Source organism: Solanum stenotomum, chromosome 3 (genome assembly GCF_019186545.1).
Source record: "Solanum stenotomum isolate F172 chromosome 3, ASM1918654v1, whole genome shotgun sequence".
NCBI classification, from domain to species: domain Eukaryota; kingdom Viridiplantae; phylum Streptophyta; class Magnoliopsida; order Solanales; family Solanaceae; genus Solanum; species Solanum stenotomum.
The window spans coordinates 15967427-15982731 of record NC_064284.1 but is presented as its reverse complement, the minus strand read 5'-3'; the positions used below and the strand labels follow the sequence as shown (position 1 = coordinate 15982731).

General features: G+C 33.8%; 1 protein-coding gene across 1 annotated transcript; it reads left to right on the top strand.

Annotated features, from left to right (window-relative positions):
* Window positions 1–3755: 3755 nt before the first annotated feature.
* Window positions 3756–6156, top strand: LOC125858271 (L-type lectin-domain containing receptor kinase VIII.1-like). The gene has a single exon (XM_049537991.1). The coding sequence runs from the start codon at window positions 3921–3923 to the stop codon at window positions 5910–5912; it is 1992 nt and encodes a 663-aa protein (XP_049393948.1). The 5' UTR covers window positions 3756–3920; the 3' UTR covers window positions 5913–6156.
* The last annotated feature ends 9149 nt before the right edge of the window (window positions 6157–15305 follow it).

Sequence of the window (15305 nt, the reverse complement as noted above, 5' to 3'; positions counted from 1 at the left end):
GAACAACTTTCGTGAAGGAACTACGGTCTTTCGAGCGTTCATTGAAAAAGCATGTTAAGACTATTCCCTTCTTACGACATGTTTCCTTAAAACTTAGAAGCAATGTAATTGGGTTGTTATCGTTGTTATACTTATAGTCATTATTGTTGATTGTTGGCTGCTCGAGTGGATATAATCCTTTCTTGTCGAGATTCTTATTCAGTTAGTATAGTCTCTATGTTGGACACGACTAAAATGCTATTCATATATGTTGCTTATAGCTAAATTGCTCGTTTTTAGCCTATTAAATTGTTATTGTTGCCATTGAGGCTATTGTGGTTAGCTGCATGAATGCGATCTATGCCTAAAAGGGCTATGTTTTGCCTATGGGGCTATATCGATGATGCCTAGAAGGGCTATGAGTTGCCTATGAGGTTATATTGATGCCTAGAAGGCTATGAGTAGCCTACGGGGATATATTGATGCCTAAGAAGGCTATGTGCTGGCCACAGGGCCATGCTGTTGCCTAAGAGGGCTATGAGTTGTCTATAACTTATATTAATGCCTAAGAGAGTTATGTGCTGCCTACGGGGTTATATTATTGCCTAAGAGGGCTATGTGACTGCCTACGGGGCTAGGGGACTACCGATAGGAGTATATAGAGTAATTGGCACTTTCTGGCTTATGGAGGCCTATGTAGGTGGTCTTGTGTGTTGTTTGTACATGCCGAGCTTATGGGTGCTTGGTTAGGTTGTTATTTTATTATTTTTGATATGTTTAATTTAGGAGCAGGTCAGTACACTTATCTTATCATTGATTTATTTATCGGATTACTTCCAGTATATTAGGATACATGCTCATGATTTAATGTCTTTCATACTCGATATATTATTTTGTATTGATGCCCCATTGCCTAGGGGTACTGTATTCATACCTGTAAGTCCCGACAGACGACCCAGTAGACCTGCTCAGCAATAGGATTGACTTTTATCTGATTGGCTAGCCCCTTTCTTCCAGAGCTGCCAAAGTTGGGAGGTTTGTTAGCTTTTGTTGTATATATCTTTATGGGTAGGCTGGGCCCCTGTCTCGCCAATCTTTACTACTCTTAGAGGCTTGCAGACTAGTATGTGGGGTCTATAGCTACGTTATGGCCATGCTGGCCTAGATTGTTGGTTTGCTGAAGCTTATTAGTTGTTTGATGTATTATCTTGATATATACCTGCTTTCAGTTTTGGTATAGAGATCATGGTGGCCTCGACGGCTCAATCAGGATTTTTGTGCTAGTTGACTATTTCTTTATATGAACTCTTGGGAGTAGCTATTTCTTTTATGGATCTGTTTACAAGGCCTTGCCGGCAGAGGGATTAATTTTAAGCCGAGATATACTTGTTTGTTTTCTTGATTGCGTGTGGCTGCCATGCACTAGTAGCAAATGGTTCAGCAGGGTCGGCTCAAGCATGAGTTTTGACATTAGGAGCTAGTTGCGCCCCTTGAATCTGGGGCGTGACAGTATAAAGAGTATATATGCTCTAATTTTTGGATGACGGGGTACCAATGTCTCAAAAGTATATATCATTTACGATAGTTGGATATATTTATCCATTTTTCCATTTAAATAATCACATCACAATGTAGCGACTAGGTAGTTTATGTGGTCAGTAATCATGAAGATATATATATTAGTTTTATGAGATACTTTCTATAAATTATAGACTTGACGAAAAAAGCATAAAATCTTATTTATATCGTCAATACATATACATGTTATTTGTTTGAATATGGAGTTTTTATTAATCATATTAACTAATTAACATATAATTTTACTTTATTAAATCATGTAGTCATAATAAATTTTATTTTAATTTAATATAAGGATATATGACACATATATTTCCTCCGTCCACTTTTAATTATAATGACTTTCATTATTTTTAGAGTCAAACGATAAGAACTTTCACCAATATCTTACGATATATTTTTTTCATCATATTTATAGTACTTCTCGTATAGTTTTTGAATATCTAAATTTTTTGTTTAAAATATTAAATTAATGTAATCTAATTTAACTTTAAAAATGAGTCAAATTGACTATCAAAAAGTGCAATATAACAAATAAAAGTAAACGGAAAGAGAACATATCTAATGGTATCTTTGTTGCTTTTTTTTTTTCTTTTTAATTTTTAAAAGATCTCTAGTCAAATGACTCCTCGATGATTATATTCATTTTTTGTTGGAACACGTGAGTTATCATAGTCAATTTATTTAGAGCAACTCTGGAATTAAACGTTTGGTCCCAAATAGTAAGGACCCGTTTGGTCCCAAATAAAACTCGGAAAAGCTGGAAAAACTTGGTCAGTTGCGTTTGGCTACATAACTTAGCATATGAACCTTTTTAAGATTAAAAATAAATTAAAAAGCTTTTTTAATAATAATGAAATCTTTTTTTAAAAAACATTTTTATCTTAAAAAGATTTATAGCATCCAGAATATTGAATGTATTCATTAAAAGATTCAAAATTGTTATATAATATATATTATATGCCATAAAACTCATATAGTTATATATTATATATACACTATTATATACAATTTATATAATACCAATATATCATATTTACGTACAAGCATTCTATTGGTTTATTTATTTTTATCAAAAGTACATTTACATAAGAACCCTTTTTTCCTTGTGTGTGTTGGGAGAGGTAGAATATATGCTTTTTATTTAAATTATACACAGATAGTATAAAAAGTTTATGAATTATGACAAATATAGTTTAACCAATTGAAACATTATACTTATCCTCTTGTTGAAGATACTGCTAAATATTTATTAGATACAATTTAGTATAAATTATAGTTAATTTTTAGAGAAAATATATAAATTGTACCTTAAATTTGTAGTGACAATTTAGTTATACACTTTAATTTTACGAATATTTGTTTACTTCCTATTTTAAGTTAGAGTAAAACCAATACCCTCTACCAGGTTATGTCCAAAAAAAGTTTAATCAATTTTTGAAAAGAGCATAAAATAACAAATAAAGCTATTAATACTTAGTAAAAGTTGGGCGGGTTGGGTTATGACCCGTTACTTAGTCTGTTTTGACCCAAACAAATTTGAATTGGGTTGGGTCTTGACCCATCGTGACCCGCCCAAATTTAACCCAAACCGTCCAATTACCACCCCGAGAGTGAGACGTGTTATAATTATTTCTCTAGAAACTTCATTGTCCGTTTTCCTATTTGATATATTTCGTAAACAGATTCATAAAATTGTGTCTTTTTTTTTTTCCGTAATCGATTCGACCATTAGTTTGGTTATATACACTATATCTTCGAAAAGTTGGGCAAGATTTTTTCCTGTTTCACTCTGCTTCCATGTCCATATCTTAGGACTTGGGCTCACAAATTTTGACCAACTCATCAGTCATCACTTTATAATTTTGTTTTACTCCACATATGAATCATGATTTTATCAATTATTGGTACCTAAATACATCAATCATGTAATTAACAATTATTAGTGGTGCAAATAATTTGAGTTAAATATTTCGTGTGGGTATTAATCTTTATCTGAGATTGTGGAGGTTGATATAAGAAGTTATTTTAAGATGTGATGGTTGGGTAAAGTCTGTGTCATATTTATTATCAATATAAATATAGAGCCAATTTAGCATAATATGCGTCTCTAGTCATCTCAATCATTAAAGTATTAAAATTTACATTCCATCTGAATTACTATATTTTGTTTACTGAAACTGAAATAGGACAAAAAATTGCATTATGTACGTGAGGACTTTAAGTTCTCTTGTGTTTGGAAGAAAGTGAAATGAAGTTATCTATAGACCACATCCTTATGTACAACCTTGACAATTGATAATTTGCTACTCAGAAAATTCAAATCCAAAAAAACTTTATCACTAGCCAAGAATTAGCTCATCATGGATTACTTCTTCTGGTTTTTCTTCTCGTTTGCCATGCTAGTTAATAGTAATTTAGGTTCGTCCGCGGACGGACCTTCAATTAACGTGACGAAGCATATCTCTTTTCGAGATTTCAGTTCTAGTAATCCCAGGTTGAAGCAAGATCTTACACTTCTCGGTAGTGTTATCGTCTCGGATGAAAAAAAATCCGTTCAAATTCCTGATCCTGAGCGAGAAGGTGATGATCTAAAGCATCTAGCAGGACGAGCTATTTATTCTTCACCTATCCGTTTCTTTGATCCTCGGACTCAAACACCGGCTTCTTTTGAAACGACTTTCTCGTTTCAATTTGAAGTGAAGTCCAATTCAAGCAATGAGACGTCAGATCAGGGGAAATCTGTTGGTGGTAGTGGCCTTACTTTTATAATCGTTCCGGATGAATTGACTGTTGGCCGTGCTGGTCCGTGGCTTGGGATGCTGAACGATTTGTGCGATGAGGATTATAAAACAGTAGCTATTGAGTTTGATACTCGGCAGAACCCTGAATTTGGTGACCCGAATGATAATCACTTGGGCATTAATTTGGGTAGCATAGTATCAACTGCAGCGATTAATGCTTCGGATGCCGGAGTTCAATTGAATGACGGATCAATTCACAGAGTTTGGATATCTTATGATGGGCGAAAGCGATTTGTTGAAATTCGTCTTGCTCCTGATGGCAGAGGATATCCTTCTAAACCAGTTTACTCTGGTTTACTTGATCTTTCACCTTACTTGAATGAGTATATGTTTGTTGGATTTTCAGCTGCTACTGGTAACCATACACAAATCCACAACATTCTGTCATGGAATTTCACTTCAATTAGTCAAGCTTCGCTTCGGATTCCTTCAACAGAGACGTGCCAGAACAAAATCATGCTTCAAAATAGCACACAATCTGAAATTGATCATCGGAAAACTCCTAATAGTTTCTTTATTTTCCTTGCTGTTGTCATTCTTCTGGTTATCGTTCTTATTAACCTCTATTTCAGTAGCTACAAGCGAGATGACAATTCCGACGAAGCATTCACTCTGCCCGAGAAAAAGCAGAGACCGCGGCCACCAAACAAGGCACGTCGCTTCACAATAGCTGAGATCTCCATCGCAACAAGGAATTTCAGCGAGTTACAAATATTAGGCAGTGATGAGAAGAGCATTACGTATAAGGCCACGATCCTGAACGGGTGCAACGTTGTTGTAAAACGATTTTTAACTCAATTTTTCAACACACACGGGTTTGAAAAGCGTCAATTTCACAAGGAAATCAAGGCTATCACCAGAATTCGTCACCCGAATTTGGTGCCGATTAGAGGATGGTGTTATGACAATCAAGAAACTATTGTTGTGTATGATTTCATCCCAAATGGAAGCCTCGACAAATGGCTGTTTGGCGTTGGCGTCTTGCCTTGGACGAGACGTTTTAAGGTCGTTAAAGATTTAGCAGATTCTCTTGTCTACCTTCATTCAAAGCAACTCGCTCACAAAAACGTCAAAAGTAGCAGTGTGTTTCTTGACGTGAGCTTCAGAGCAGTAGTGGGTGATTTCGGGTTTGTGCTTACTTCAGCCGGGTCAACCCGGTTTGAGGCCATGGTGAGTCAGACAGCTGATGTGTTCGAGTTCGGAGTAGTCGTGCTAGAGATCATTGCGGGTCGGAGCAGAAAGTCCAACCCGGGAGAACGGGATTTGTTGGATCTTGCATGGGCAATGCATGAGGTACAACAGAAGGAAACTCTAGTGGATCGAAGAATGGGCGCGGTCGTGAACCTGGAGCAGGCGATTCGGGCTTTGGATATCGGGTTGCTCTGCACGTTGAACGAGAACAAAGGAAGGCCTACGATGGAAGAAGTTGTGGAGTTCCTAAATATGGAGAAACCGATACCGGAGTTGCCATCGGGTCGACCCGTTTGTTTGTTCCCGTACAGCAGCACCACAGGCTTATGCAGTGGGTACGCTTGTACAGCATTCAAATGAAGTCATGTTTTTTGCTTGACCAATTGGTTCTTCGGCGTTCCACGTAAGCAGCAATTATTCTTATCTGTTATACTACAAAATAATGACAGGGAAGCACATGTATATGCTATGTGACGTTATTTTCATGACATAGACAACTATTGTCTGATCTGTGGTCGGAGTTAAATATCACAAGAACTCATAGAACGATTTGAAATTATTGTAAATTATGTACTGCAATTCAAATGTTCTATATATAAAATTGGAGAAAATGATCAAAATGATCCTTCATGTATTTGGATTGAATTATTTTGATTCTTAACATATATCACTTGATAGAAATAATCCTTAATGTATGCAAAATGGGTATCACTTTGATCCAAACTCCTAAATTTAACATTTCTCTGTTAAAACTAACAATCCACCTCCCAAGTGCAATTCTCTTCTCTTTGCTTGGCCCGCCCTCTTCCTGGTTCTTTTCTTCAGTATATGTTATTCCTCAATAAGAGGATCATAGTCCACCCTATCTATATGAAGCTTATTCAAAGTACTCATTCATAGTTTTTGCAACCAAAATAAATATTTTTTTCTTCTTCTCTATAGCAACTTCGAGCTTGTGGGTCAAATTGAAAATACACGGATTCAGTAAAAGGGCACAAACCTATTGATTTCATGTTTCATAGAATTAACTAATTGGCCTCATTCAACCCAAAAATCATCTAATTCATTCAAAAGAGATTATAAGTTANGTCGTGAACCTGGAGCAGGCGATTCGGGCTTTGGATATCGGGTTGCTCTGCACGTTGAACGAGAACAAAGGAAGGCCTACGATGGAAGAAGTTGTGGAATTCCTAAATATGGAGAAACCGATACCGGAGTTGCCATCGGGTCGACCCGTTTGTTTGTTCCCGTACAGCAGCACCACAGGCTTATGCAGTGGGTACGCTTGTACAGCATTCAAATAAAGTCATGTTTTTTGCTTGACCAATTGGTTCTTCGGCGTTCCACGTAAGCAGCAATTATTCTTATCTGTTATACTACAAAATAATGACAGGGAAGCACATGTATATGCTATGTGACGTTATTTTCATGACATAGACAATTATTGTCTGATCTGTGGTCGGAGTTAAATATCACAAGAACTCCTAAAACGATTTGAAATTATTGTAAATTATGTACTGCAATTCAAATGTTCTATATATAAAATTGGAGAAAATGATCAAAATGATCCTTCATATATTTGGATTGAATTATTTTGATCCTTAACATATATCATTTGATAGAAATAATCCTTAATGTATGCAAAATGAGTATCACTTTGATCCAAACTCCTAAATTTAACATTTCTCTGTTAAAACTAACGATCCACCTCCCAAGTGCAATTCTCTTCTCTTTGCTTGGCCCGCCCTCTTCCTGGTTCTTTTCTTCGGTATATGTTCTTCCTCAATAAGAGGATCATAGTCCACCCTATCTATATGAAGCTTATTCAAAGTACTCATTCATAGTTTTTTCAACCAAAATAAATATTTTTTTTCTTCTTCTCTATAACAACTTCGAGCTTGTGGGTCAAATTGAAAATACACGGATTCAGTAAAAGGGCACAAATCTGCTGATTTCATGTTTCATAGAATTAACTAACTGGCCTCATTCAACCCAAAAATCATCTAATTCATTCAAAAGAGATTATAAGTTAAAAATAATAACAAAATAATGGATAATTTTTTGTGGGTGTATCAGGTATGCCATCCTTGAGCTTGGATCTAATACTGCTTTGTGTCATTATATTACCAATTTTATCCTATGAATCATCCTCAAATTGATAACTCTTTTTTTTTTTTTTTTTGAATTGAATCAAAGTTTCTAAAAAATATTGTCATTCATACCATTATCAGAAAACAAAAATCATTACAAGAAAATGAAACATTCTGCTCAAATAAGTACCATTGAATTTCTCATTCAAATATTCCAATGAGTGTTGAATTTAAATCTATTTAAGGAAGATGATGCAATTAAGAGATAAATAGAAAGGGGGCAGAGCAAAGGAATGAACTGTTAGTTTTTAACAGAGAACTGTTAATTTTAGGGTTGAGGACCAAAACAATACCCATTTTACATACATTAAGGACTATTTCTATCAAGTGGTATATATTAAGGATCAAAATAATTCAACCCCCGTACATGAAGGATCATTTTAACCATTTTCTCTATAAAATTGTATGTAATCTTAGTTTATTCCTCCATGATTTAATTAAGATTAAGGAATAATTAGTAACACCAAACAAGAGTGGAATTAGTAGGATATTCGTGATATACCTACAGAGTGAATGAACAAAAACAAGACCTAATTATACTAATATATCCACCGACACTTTTTTTATAAATAAGATTGTGTTTCTTCTAATTATTGAATTGGGATATGGATGTTAATTAGGCGCAAAATTTGATTTAATTATATGGATGAGACAGTGTCGTCGTAGCTGTGTTTTTTGGTCTTCTCAGGACTTGGCTTTGTTGAGACAAGCGTGGAGCGAGCAAGTCGGGGAGTTTTCTGTCTTGGTTTCACTTCTTTGAACTGATTACTATCATTTATCGCGCAGTGGCGAAGTCAAAAATTTTATTATGGATATCCAAGATTTAATATATATGTACAAAAAGAATTTTTTGACCTATATATTTTGAACAATTTTCTATATACATAGTATAATTTTTCGATGAATGGTGTCAGATTGATCACCCTAGACTATATGTGGCTACACCACTAAACGAGCGAATTCAAAATTCAAATTTTATGGCTTCAACTTTTAAAGTTTTCTTACTGAATCATTATATTTTTAAAATTATGATTCATATTTTCTAATTTTGTTGTAATTTTTTTTAAAAAAATAGATTCAATGAACTCGCTATGATCCACGCCTGGCAACAAACATGGCTTAGGTGAGTAGTCTTTCATGTATGCTAATTAGGAACCGGTGCACATGAGAGTAGTCTTTAATTACATATGCTAACTGCTATATTTGGGATCTCTATATTTCTATTGACTATTAAACATTCCAATTAGAGTTTGTTCATTCTCTAGTACAATAGTCGAAGATTCATTTTGACCTTTGTGTTATAAAGACTTGAAATATAATTACAATTTTTTTATTATTCTAGTTTGAGATGTGTGATTAATGATACTGTCATCAAAAATAGGAATTCATTTTCTTTTTTAATCTCTTTACAAACTCGATAATATATATATTACCTTAAAAGGACGAACTCCCTAACTTGAATGTTAAATTACTATAATACCCTCAACTTAAAACACTCAATTTATTATATATTCTATATTTAATATTATATTTATATACACTATACTATATTAAAAGCATACACCTTTTCACACTGATGGGTAGTAACTTTTCCGAAAGATTGTAACTTTTTTTTATAGAGTTATGACATTTCCGAAAAGTTGTGATTTTTCTTAAGGGTTGTGACTTATCTGAAAAGACACGATAAGCACCTTTTCATACTATCCTTTGTTGTCTATAAATAAAGGGGGTTTCTCACACTTTTAAACTACGATTTTTGTAAGTTTTCTATTCTTCTACTTAAAACAAGGAAAATTGTGAGAGTTGATCGATTATGCAATTACAATATTTTTTTGGGTAAATTACAGAAATCACATACTTTTAAGGCAAAATTACAATCTATCTCTTAAAAATTTATAATTACAGAAAACCCTCAAAAAATTTAAAAAATGAATACAATAATATAAACGCTGATACATTAAAAAAAGATCGGATACATTATTAAGTAAAGGTTACATATTTTTTTGTTGCGCTTTTAATGGAAAATCAAATCCTTTAAATCACACATGTTAGTAGATGATACAAACTATAACACCTTGTTAAGTAAGATACATTAATGACCAACATTTTATACATGATACACTAATCTGATGTATTTTATTAAAATTTCGAATCATGAACTTATTAACTATTTGTAAATAATGTATCTTATACGTAACTGATATAATATTTACTATGAAACTTCAAATACCAGATACACATACGGACCCATAAACAACCTGTTAATAGATGATACAAAATTTTACAACTTGTTAAGCAAGATACATTAATGGCCAACATTTTATACATGATACACAAATCTGATGTATTTTGTTAAAATTTTGAATCATGAACTTATTAACTATTTGTAAATAATGTATCTTATATGTAACTGATACAACATTTACTATGAAACTTCAAATACCAGATACACATACGGACCCATAAACAAAACTTGGATGATACATTAATGATTGAGATCTACTGAAATATGCATGTTATAATACTTGAAACAAAATACATTATAACTTGACTTACTGAGGGTTAGTGTATCAATTGATTACAGAGAATAATGATACATTAATTACGAGATTTGAATTTGTTCATTTTTGTATCATCAATTGATTAACTAACAAAAAAACATTACAACATTCGAAAGAAGAAGAACTAAAACCTAACTTCAGGTAATGAAGGTCGAGAAATTGCAGGAACAAATATTCGACCCCTTTTTTGGGGTTTTAGGAACCTGGGTTTTCGAAGATGAAGCACGATCCTTTTTCTTCTTCCCATCTTTTACATTCGCCATTAACAATGGATCGTGGAGCCTTTTGGATCTGTTCTCCGCCCAATCAATATCTTTGTAGTCATATATTCGATTAGTGTTAGCATCATCCATCAACAGTTAGAAGAACAAACAAAAGAGGATTTCAAGAGAAGTACCGAAATTAACTAGAGTATGGACACAGAGAAACTTGATTTTGAAAACTATTGGAGAAATCAACTGTCAAAATAATTGGGGAAAAGATTAAGGAGAGAAAGAAGGAAGGGATGAACTCTATTTTTTAGCGCAGAAAGTTTTGTATCCGCAATTTTTGACTTAAAGAGAAAAATGAGAGATGTTGGAGATTTGTAAAACTAAAAGGGGATAATGGTAATAAGTGAACTAAAAGGTGGGATTTCTGTAATTTTACTATTTTTTTTTTGTAGGTAAACTAGATAGATCAATAAAAATTGATGCAAAAAGGAAAATGAAATAACTCAACATCAAACGAGAAGAGTATCGTGATAATTGATATGCACTCATTTTCATAGCCATAAAATATACTTTTGCAGCAACTCTTACTTGACAAGAAGTTCAATGATTTCCGTTGCACAAACTACAACTTGGTGTTCAGAATCTGAAAAGTCGCGAACTGTTAGAGAAAAAGTATTTGATTAAAAACTTGTTTGAAGAATCCAAACTACATTTAATAAGTACTCTTTCGTTTTCAATTTATTTGTTGTACTTTTAATTTTTATTCAGTTTAATATAGAATGTTCTTTTTTTATTAAGGGTGAGGACGCATCTTTAAGACCACAAAGTTAAAAGACATTTTTATATAGTCTACATATGATCCTTAAATTAAAAGTCTTCTTTATTTTTTTAAATTTCATATCAAATTAAAATTAGACCAATCTATAGCTATTTTTTTTTTATCTGTACTACCTTAAAAGTATAAATTAATAACTTAAATGTTAATTATTATAATACCCCCAACTTAAAACACCAAATGTAGTATATCTTCTATATTTTATATTGTATTATATTTATTTATGTGTATTATATTATATTATATTAAAGGCAGACAACTTTTCACATTGAAGTGTTTGACATTTTCGAAGAGTTATAACTTTTCTGATGAGTTGTGACCTTTTTGAAGGGTTGTAATTTTTCTTTAGGGTTGCGACTTTTCCGAAGAGTTATGACTTTTCCAATGAGTTTTGACCTTTTTGAGGGGGTTGTGACTTCTTTTTGATAAGGCACCCCAAGCAGTTTTTCATACACTACCCTTTGTTGGCTGTAAAAAGAGGGGCTTCATCAAATTTTTAAACTACATTTAAAAAAAATATTATTATTATTATTATTATTATTATTGTTATTATTCTTAAAACACTCAATTTAGTATATCTTCTATATTTTTATTATGATAAGAAACAATATGCACATACTAATACTACACATTTTTAACTATAAATTGGGGGGGGGGGGGGGTTCCTGTCACACCCCAAACTCAAGGGGCGCAACTGGCTCCTAATGCCAAAACTCAGGCCCGAGCCAACCCTGCTGAACCATTTGCTTCTAGCTCATGACAGCCACACGCAATCAAGAAATCAACACAAGTATATCTCGGCTTAAAACTAAGTCATCGGCCGACAAAGCCCCTGCCAATTGATCTATAAAAGAAACAACTACTCCCAGGAGATCATATAAATAAATAGCCAACTAGCACAGAAGTCCTGATTGGGCCGTCAAGGCCACCATGATATCTATACCAAAACTAAAAGCAGGTGTATATCAATACAATACATCAAACAACTCACAAGCTTCAGCAAACCAACCACATAGGCCAGTATGGCCATAACGTAGCTATACACCTCACACACTAGTCTACAAGCCTCTAAGAGTAGTAAAGATTAGCGGGACAGGGCCCCAACCTACCCATAAAGATATATGCAACAAAAGGTAACAAACCTCCCAACTCTAGCAACTCCGGAGGAAATGGGCTAGCCAACCAGATAAAAATCAATCCTGCTACTGAAGAGGTCTACTCAGTCGTCTGTCAGGACCTGCATGCATGAATGTAACGCCCCCAGGCAATAGGGCGTCAGTACAAAATAATGTACAGAGTATGAAAGACAATAGTCTATGATGATGTATCCTGATATACTGGAATAATCTGATAAATAAATCAATGATAAGATAAGTGTACTGACCTGTTCCTAAATCTAAACTTATCAAACATAATAAAACAACAACTGAACCAAGCCCCCATAAGCTCGGCAGGTACAAACAGCACACAAGACCACCTACTCAGGCCCACATAAGCCCGGAAGGTGCCAATCAGCTTATATACCCCTACCAGTAGTCCCCTAGCCCCGTAGGCAATCACATAGCCCTGTTAGGCATTAATATAGCCCAGTAGGCAGCACATAGCTCTCTTAGGCATCAACGTAGCTTATAGACAACTCATAGCCCTCTTAGGCAACAACATGACCCTGTAGGAAGCACATAGACTTCTTAGGTGTCAATATAGCCCTGTAGGCAACTCATAGCCCTTTTAGACACAATATAGTCCTATTAGACAACATCATAGCCCCCATAGACATTTCATAGCTCAACAACTAACCACAATAGCCCCAAGGGCAACAACAAACAATTAATTAGGCTGAAGGCGAGCAATTTAGCTATAAACAATATATATGAATAATCTCCAAGTCGTTCTTAACTTAGGTCTTTCTTAACAGATCGTGAGTCCCTAAAATGAGGGGTTATAACCACCCAATCAGCCAACCATTCACAATTACATCTACAAGATCACCAACGTTAGCTACATCTAAGGAAACATGTCGAACGAAGGGAATAACCTTAACATACCTTTCCAATGAACGCTCGAAAGACCGTAGTTCCTTCACGAAAGTTGTTCCTTATGTCCTAAGCTTCAAACACTATATATACACAGCTGGTACGCACCTATAAATAGTTTATAATTAATATTATATTGGCAGATTTGCCATATTGCCCCAACTTGTCGAAACGTCCGTGGAAATTCATAAAAACAATCATAAAAGAGTCCCGAGATGATTACCTTAGTTAACCAAGTTAAAACCTCGAAGAAACACCAATAATTACAAATTTATATCTTCAAAAACCAGCTCCAAACGCAGCAAATAGAAGGGAAAACGATTATCACGTGTGGGGATTACGTTTCTAGACACGGGGGCAATGTTTAATGGTAGAAATCGTCAAAACTAACCTTCATTATGCTAGGACTCCATAGAAACCCTCTCCTAAGCTTTCTCTCTGGTTTTGGAATTGATATGATCTGTTTCCATGGCTAAAAACGTTAAATAGCCGACATACCATATTTCTTTACCCGACCCGGATTCTGCCCTGGCAGTCCCTAGTAAAACCCTCATAACTTTTTACTCGGATGTCCGTTTGATACGGGGTTTTGTGCGTTGCAAACTTGACTCGTAGGCGTTAGATTTAATGAGTAATAGGCCTTCTAACTCTTTATATATTGGGAGAAAACATCCAATACATTTGACCCAAATTTCAAAGAAATATTTAAAAAGGAACTTATGATAACTTTCGCCAACTTTTATTTTGCCACTTACTTAACTTCAAAACTTGAGATAAAACCCTTGAACACTTAAAATATGACATACGACATCCTTTTTAATTTATTACTCACCCTCTTTGTCTTTCCACGAAGGTACGAGCTAATTTAAACGTTTTGGAAAAGTCGGGGTGTTACAGTTCCACACATTTTTAAACTACGATTTTTTATGTTTTCTATTCTTCTCTTCTTAAAACCTCAAGTTTGATTTACAAACGTTGAAAATCTCAAAGTTCAATGAAATTAGAACACTCCATAACATGAATGTTAAATTAATCTAATACTCCAGCTAAAACGTCCAATTTAGTATATCTTCTATATTTGATATCAACATTTATTTATATTATATTAAAAGTAAGAACACCTACAAAACGATAATAACAAAGTAATGCACTATGGGAAAGGGAGTATAAAGTTTATTTAAGAGGTGTAACTAAGGTTTTAAGAGTGACTAATCTTTTATTTAGCAATATTCATATTATTTTTAAAAATTGTGTGATACATGGTTTGATTTTCACGTACAACGCACGTGCGTCAAAACTCTATTATATATATATTAGAGAACTCTTCCTAATCCACCATGAACACTTCCTTTTTGGAGTTGTTAGAAGTATAACAGCATGCAACAAGTATTACGGCAAGCAATTATTGTTCATTGTTTAATGTTCCTACGTACCATAAGCTGTTTCTGCTCGAGTTATATTTTTAGAACAAATTACTTCATTGAATGGAGCTAGCAACAGTTTAGAATTAATTATGTTCTGCTTCAAAATCTAAAAAATACAATTCAGACAATTCCATATAATTGGCTTCGTGATTTAATAGTCATTCAACTTTAAAGATGATCAAACAAATTAAAAACTATTTTTTTTTTTATAAAACATAAAAGTCCTCTAATTTTAAAGTTCATCACACAAAAATCATTTATTTTATCTTGTCACATAAAGCCATTCAGGGGTGTGTCTCCGGAATTTTTTTTTCAACTTTCTCATGTTTAGTTGGGTAAAATGTTTTCCAAATCAAGTCATTTTCCTCAAATTTAAGAAAAATGACTTCCCTTACAAAATTAAGGAAAACATTACCAAAACTTTCCTCCAACTTCAAATTACAATTTTTTTGTTGAAAAAATCAATTTTTTTTTGTTTAAAAAATAAATTTAAAGCTTATTTTTTAAAATTATTTTTCAACTTTTTTACCCCACCCTC